Here is a 7,404-nt window from a genome sequence, read left to right as displayed (position 1 = left end):
CCCTACTCCACAACAGTACTTGGGTGTTGGTACCGCCGAAACCTGGTATGAATATTATAGGGTGAAAATGGGTGTACCGAACCAAGCGGAAAGCTGATGGCAGTGTAGAGCACTACAAGGCTCGTTTAGTTGCCAAGGGGTTCAATCAAGTTGCAGTAGAGGACTTCTTTGACACGTTTAGCCCGGTGGTGAAACCCACGACGGTTCGTTTACTCTTTTCTTTAGCCGTATCATGGGGATGGACTCTCCGCCAGCTTGACGTCCATAATGCGTTCCTAAATGGATTCTTAGCCGAAATTGTTTACATGAAACAGCCCCCAGGTTATGAGGACCCTGCTCATCCAGACCATGTGTGCCACCTGCAGCGCTCCTTGTATGGGCTAAATCAGGCTCCTCGGGCATGGTTCAAGCGGCTCCATGATTTTCTACTGACAAGTGGTTTCTCGGCTACAAAAATCGACGTCTCTCTTTTTCACTACTCACGTGGCACTGCTAAAGTATACTTGTTGGTTTATGTAGACGACATCATCATGATGGGAGATGATTCGTCCCTCATTGACTCACTCCTTAAGTGACTTTTAACGGCCTTCAAGATTCAAGATCTTGGCACACCGAGCTTCTTTTTAGGCATCGAGACTCTCTCAGTTGATGGCGGCCTAATTCTGTCTCAACGTCGTTATATGAGTGATCTATTAAACAGGGCAGGTATGACAGATTGCAAGCCTCTCACAACTCCCGCGGCGGTCACTCAAGCTGTAACACCGTCAGATGAAGTCTTTGATAATCCTACTCAGTACAGGCGTCTCGCTGGGGCACTGCAGTACCTGACTATAACACGACCTGATCTTTCTTATGTTGTCAATCGTCTTTGTCAGTTTATGCACACTCCCACTACTGAGCATTGGGGTCTCCTGAAGCGGGTCCTGCGATACGTCAAAGGCACTCTCGATTATGGGTTACGGCTAGCACCATCACCATCAGCAGATATTCATGCTCTCTCCGACTCGGACTGGGCTGGGTGTCCGACTGATCGCAAGTCTACAAGTGGGTATGCAGTTTTCCTAGGGTCAAACCTCATCTCGTGGGTATCTCGCAAGCAATGCACCGTTGCTCGTTCTTCGACAGAAGCTGAGTACAAGGTTTGGCAAACGTCTCGGCCGAGGTCACATGGGTTGTGTCTTTATTATAGAAACTAGGCCTACACTCAGGACGCCCGGACCACTTTGTTCGAGACAAGGTCGCGTCAGGCGACTTCCAGGTTAACTTCGTCTCAACTAAGGAACAGCTTGCTGATATCTTTACAAAGCCGCTGCCGTCTACTCGCTTTGCTGCTCTGCGGTCCAAGCTCAATGTTGTGTTCCACCCACCTTGTGCTTGAGGGGGTGTGTTGGATATAATGAGAATAAGTCTAGTAGGTTAGAAGTTATTTCCTATTCTTTAGCCTACTGCATAGGTTGGCCTATATTATTATTTCCTGTACTGTTTCTCAAGTTAATCAATCACAACAACTTCCTTAATTACTCTTTGATCTGCACTCACTTACATAATAATTACGCTTTTATACTTATAGCATGTTATATTTGCATTCACTTACTTGTGTAGTAACCACATTTGTGATGATTGTATTATTCTACATTTGATTTGTCATCTTTAAAGCGACCTTGCCCTCTTGAATTCTACGTGTTGGAGTGATTATCACCCCTTCCGCTACGCCTACCTCAAGATTCATATTTTTTTTTATTGAAATCACCAACTAAAGCTTGCACTTGAAAAATTGTGTTCAATTGGCTTCTCAATCTTGTTGTCATTCTTTCTCTATTCATGTGCATGGTCTCAGAAAACTAGGCAACAACTTGATTGTTATTATTGACCGACCAATTAACTCTCAATATAATCGTATGTAGTTACTACATGCTCAAACCTCATATCAATGTTGTCAGAATCTTCTCCACCTCACTTTGTTCTGAGATACTTTAACCATTTCTCTGTGTTATTGGCCAATGCAAGAACTCGATTGACATAAGAATCAATCGTCCCATTTACCTATAATTTTTCCCATCAAGGATATGAACATAGGTAGTGTGGTTCACTGTAATAGATAGGCTGAAAAAGTTGTAAATGTCTCTGATACCAATTCTAGAAATTGAATTTTACTAAGTTTTCTGGGACAAAAAAAATAGGAATGAACACACTACATATACGGAAATTAGAGATTTATTGCAAAAGATATCTATTATAACTCATTCACTCGATTATGTCTTGTAATTATAATGCTTGTCTAAGTAGCCTTTATATAGGTGAATGACAACAACAAAATAGGATCATGATTAACAAGCTATAAAACTAGGACCACAATTATTCAATAATAATGATAATAAAATAGAATCACCACTAACTAAAATAATAAAAATTCAAGGCAAAAACTTGTGTGAGACCGTCTCACCTTGAGACGGGTCGGGTCGGGTCGGGTCAAGACGTAAATGTAATACTTATACGCATAAATGTCATACTTATATACTCAAATGTAATACTAATCAGGAATAAAATTTTTGTTACTTATAAGTGTAAATGTAATACTTTTAAAGGAAAATACAATACTTTTACATTTCGATTTAAAAGTATTACATTTTTTCTCAAAAGTATTATATTTTTCCTTATAAGTAAGGGACACTTGTTAATATTACTTATTATGAAAATGTATTACTTTTTCTCTTATAAGTAACAAAAATTGTATTCCTAATTAGTATTACATTTGAGCATATAAGTATGATATTTGCACGTATAAGTATGACATTTGCATGTTGATTCGACCCGACTCGACCCGTCTCACGAATAAGGATCCGTGAGACGGTCTCACACAAGTGTGACCCAAAATTCAAATACTTATTAATTAAAAATCATAATTAATACTACGTAATAATTAAGTCCAAGATATACTAAAGTTGGATTTGAATTTTTTAGCGTTTGGATGAATAGGAATAATGTATAGTGGTGTAGGAGGAATTCAAGTGATTATATAACTAATAGGATTACGTTCAAATATATTCAGATACGGAGTAATATATTAATTAAACCAATACCTATCTGGCTACCATTTCTAATTATGACACCAGTAAAAACTCAAAAAATCCTTTTTTTCCCTGGATATGTCTAGCATCTTTCCTTGATATTGTTAAGTTACTAAATGAAGAATGTTGGATAGTCAACGTATTTTTCTTACTAACAAGTATAATTTGACAGTTTTCAAGTTAAATGGTAAAAACAAATATGGTGAAAAGCGAAAAAGAGTAGTAAAATTTTAAAAATTCGGTACAAAATAAAAATTGTAGAATAATACTACATCTACCCCCATTTTCTACTCCGTTTGCTGTGCCTTATTGATATAGTGATGTGTCATGCTCTGATTGATCTAAAAAAATCATCATTTTTACTCATTTATTTTTTTTTACCCAATAAAATTTATACATCTAGTGAAAGTACGTTATACTTTATAAGAATATATTTATCAATTTTTAAAATTGTGTTATACTTTATAAGAGTATATTATCAATTTTTAAAATTGTATTTCTCTCTCCTCCCCAGTCTACAGTCTACACCCAGAACATGACGATATTGAATACGTCTAAATGAATTTTATAATCATTGATTGATGTTGACTCAACTTCAATGATACACTCTTAATTTCTAGAAGGTTTCCACATTGCATTAATGAATGACTGTAGCCTCACGTTTCTAATACAGGGCACATGATATAAAAGCTAGATTCTCTGACTTTAACAATAAATTTAAAATACAAATACGTGCACTGAATACACTGAACTTGACACATAAACGGTATTGGATCCAGATGAAAAGGTCAAGTCTATTTTGTTACAACATTATTATTATTATTATTATTATTATTATTATTATTAGCAATTTGGTCATTCATTAGAACAGGGAAAAAAAAATAGGTGTCCTCACGAACTTATCTCAGTAGTTCAATAGCCCATACTTAGGAGAAGATACCAAGGTTAGAAACTCTAAAGATTATGTCCAAAGTAGGCAGATTCCTTGTGCGCACAGTATTTCGTTATGTCTATATAACCACTGAATTATCATAATTTACATCCTTACACATGCTAGGTTGGGCTGGGACGTATGGGATCCTTAGGGTTGGGAATTCAACCTTTAGGGGAATAAAAAAGAATAGGGGCGATCCCAACCAAATTGGTATAAGAATTGGCTCGGTAATTAAAAGGTTGCAAGTTTAACTTCTTGTAAGAGCTATTTATTTGTTTTCTTAATTTGAGTCGGTTAGCAATGGACAACTTATCTCTGCATCTTTTTATAATGGTTGCAGGCTCTCTCGAAAAATCGTTATTATTGTCAAACTGATGAAAGATTACAGTAATGTGTGTGTGTCTGTGTGTGTGTGTGTGTGTGAGATAGATAGATAGATAGATATTTAAGGTAATTAAATCTCTATGGACGAGAATCTAATGATTTATATCTGTAAATCTAATACAAGTCAATCTGTAGTTATATTGTAGACCATGGTCCACAAACGGAAATGATTTAGGTCATTATGGTATTAATAATTTTTGTCTGTATTTTATAATTTTTGACTTCTAGACTCAACATGCTTATTATATTAAAGGCAAAATCAGTATCAACGTTAACAACAAAAGCACTATGGTATATAGGATGTAGTCATTGTATAAAAAAAGGTTTATGCACAAAGTAATAAACAATTTAACTTCAAGGTTAGTATCAATTCAATAAAAAAAGTAAAAAAAAAATGCACACACGCGCACGGACAAAACCAATTACTACACTTATTCATACTATAATTCCAAAAACATGAACTTGAAAATGAACAGGTGCAAAATGGATGTGGAAATTGTTGATGAAACTAGATATATTGCGGCATCAATATTCAGACTACTTGTAGAGTTATTGTTGTACTATCAAGTAAACAAGTTATGAAAATAGAACAAGAGGTACTACTCATGAAACTTCTACAAATATAATAAATATTAATGTTTTATTAAATACTTCCATATGAAACATGTAGGGGAAAAAACTACCAATGCAAAATATCAACAAGCGCTGACAAAATCAAGAGTTCATAATATAATAAGACCCCAGTCATATACACAATAAAGCAAATCCACAACTTCCTATACCATAATCTCATTCTACACGCTCATCTATACTACAACCAGTACTGTAACCCAATTGCAAATGACATACTAATAACAAAAAAAAATGACAAATAGTGAAGATGGAGACAATGATGACAATGCTATCCAAAAGAGAATTAAGAATATCTAGAGAAATTCAAACAAAAAGTAATATTTATTGAGACTATCATGTTTAGGTTAAGTATTTAGACTATCGATTTTACAAAGTTACAAATATTTATCTTACTGACAATTATAATGGATCTCATATATTATCTTGCATTAATATACTTTGAATTACTTATTTAAATAAACAAATTCGACATTCAATAATTACCTATGTATGAACTTATCCTATATAATCTTGTATTCATATACTTTGAAATACTTATTTAAATATAAACATTAAGCATTAGCACATTCGCGCAATACACGAATAGTGATATATTATATGTGTAAGTCAAAGAAGCTTGTACTCGTATTGAAGTGATGCGGAAATATTGGGATCTTTCGCAACCAAAAACACCCAATCTACTTATTATTAGCAAATAGAATGGAGTGGTTCATAAAGATATGGAAATCCATTAATTGAAGCTAGCATGGTTTTGATAATGTGGCTAATTTCTTAGCATTTATATCTTTGTTTTGCTAAATTGTATTCAGATGGCAACCATATATACAATAATACTTATAATATCGTAAAATATTGTATATTCTGTTACTAATTTATATAGGATTAAAACAATAAAACTAATGTCATTGTTTTTCTAATATAATGATACTCGTATAACACCTACATGTGACTTGTTTATAATATTTATAAATTAAAGATAAAAATTTCGCTTAAAAAGTCGTTGAATCACTATGATTACTTCTCACAATCTCGTTGAGTACGTCGGAATGTGAAATTATGGAGGATTTGAAGATGACTGACTTCACCTTGAGAGTAAATGGATAAAGATTGAATCTCACATAAGTCTAAGAGGGGACAAAACATTGAACAAAGATGAGTAGTTTGACTTGGCAATAATGTCAAGATTTAGTATGAATAAGGATAATGTTTGGATGAGATACATAGCTGGCATTCAACGCTTGTCGTTGCAGAAACCGAGCAAGTGGTTCAAGCTAGTTGAAACTTACAGCCCTCGTGGATCATGTGTTTGACAGTTTTAGCTACACAACTTTATTTGTAGAGTTTATTTTTCTTGTGCTTTTTTCCACAATTAGTTTTATACTTTAACATTATTATGTAAACTAGTTTTAAACGCGCATTGAATGAATATGTTAATGCCCAATGTTTATATTTAAGTAAAGAGTCAATTCCTTTTTTGGTCCTAGACTTATAGTAGCAAAGACAATTTTAGTCCTCAATAAAAAAAATCAGACAATTTATGGACATAGTTAGTGTGGCGGGGACAATTTTGGTCTTCCGTCTGTATTCCCCGTAGAGCTGTCAATGCGGGCTGGCGGGCCCCGCCCCGCCAAAGCCCGCCTTTGTGACGGGGCGGGCTAAAAAGCCCGCCAAAAAGCGGGCCTAAGTAGGGGCAGCCCGCCCCGCCCCGCCTTAAGCCCGCGGGCCTTGGCGGGGGCCCGCCAAATTTTAAAAGTTTTAAATTTAAATAAAAATTAATATAAAAATGTAGTAAGTGTATAGTAAAATAATTTGGATAATTTAAACATATAGTAATGTATTTGTAATTTTTTAAACACAATAATAACTAATAAATAAGTGTTAATCCATAAGTTAATAACAAATCATTTATATAATTTACTAATGTTTTGAATTATATTATATTATATATATATATATATTAATTAGTGTATTAGTTTACAGTTTGCTATATATTATAATTATAGTGTTAGTTTACATTTTATACTCCATATATTATAATTAGTGTATTAATTTATAGATTGAAAACTAATATAATTATATAATTATATAATTATATAATTAGTTTATAAAATTCAATATAATTATATATTGAATTTTGATTTACAGTTTACACTGTAAACCAAAATTCAATTACTATTACATTAATTAATTATATAAAAGGGTGTATATATATATTACACACACACGCACTAATGTTAGTAATATAATTAAGATGAAAAGACATATTAAATGTTATAGATTTACTATTGTAGTATTTATTTATTTTAATAATTTTTTTATTATACATTTGGTGGGCCCCCGCCGGCCCGCCGGCCCACCCCGCCAAGCCCGCGGGTTAGGCGGGGG

At 33.9% G+C, this 7,404-nt stretch overlaps 1 protein-coding gene across 1 annotated transcript; it reads left to right on the top strand.

Annotated features, from left to right (window-relative positions):
• Nucleotides 1-707: 707 nt before the first annotated feature.
• LOC116001217 (uncharacterized mitochondrial protein AtMg00810-like) lies at nucleotides 708-4,393 on the top strand. The gene is made up of 2 exons (XM_031241107.1): nucleotides 708-1,139; nucleotides 4,343-4,393. Exons 1-2 carry the CDS (start codon nucleotides 708-710, stop codon nucleotides 4,391-4,393), a joined length of 483 nt encoding a protein of 160 aa, XP_031096967.1.
• Nucleotides 4,394-7,404: the final 3,011 nt, after the last annotated feature.

This window comes from Ipomoea triloba, chromosome 13, assembly GCF_003576645.1.
Source record: "Ipomoea triloba cultivar NCNSP0323 chromosome 13, ASM357664v1".
NCBI classification, from domain to species: Eukaryota; Viridiplantae; Streptophyta; class Magnoliopsida; order Solanales; family Convolvulaceae; genus Ipomoea; species Ipomoea triloba.
Note: the sequence above shows the minus strand (reverse complement) of the source record. Positions and strands in the feature narration are given on the sequence as shown.

Coding starts and splice junctions, on each gene's coding strand:
- LOC116001217 (XM_031241107.1), top strand. CDS start 708: ATGACAGATTGCAAGCCTCTCACAACTCCCGCGGCGGTCACTCAAGCT. Junction 1,140..4,342: donor CGACAGAAGCTGAGTACAAG/GTTTGGCAAACG, acceptor TAATGGTTGCAG/GCTCTCTCGAAAAATCGTTA.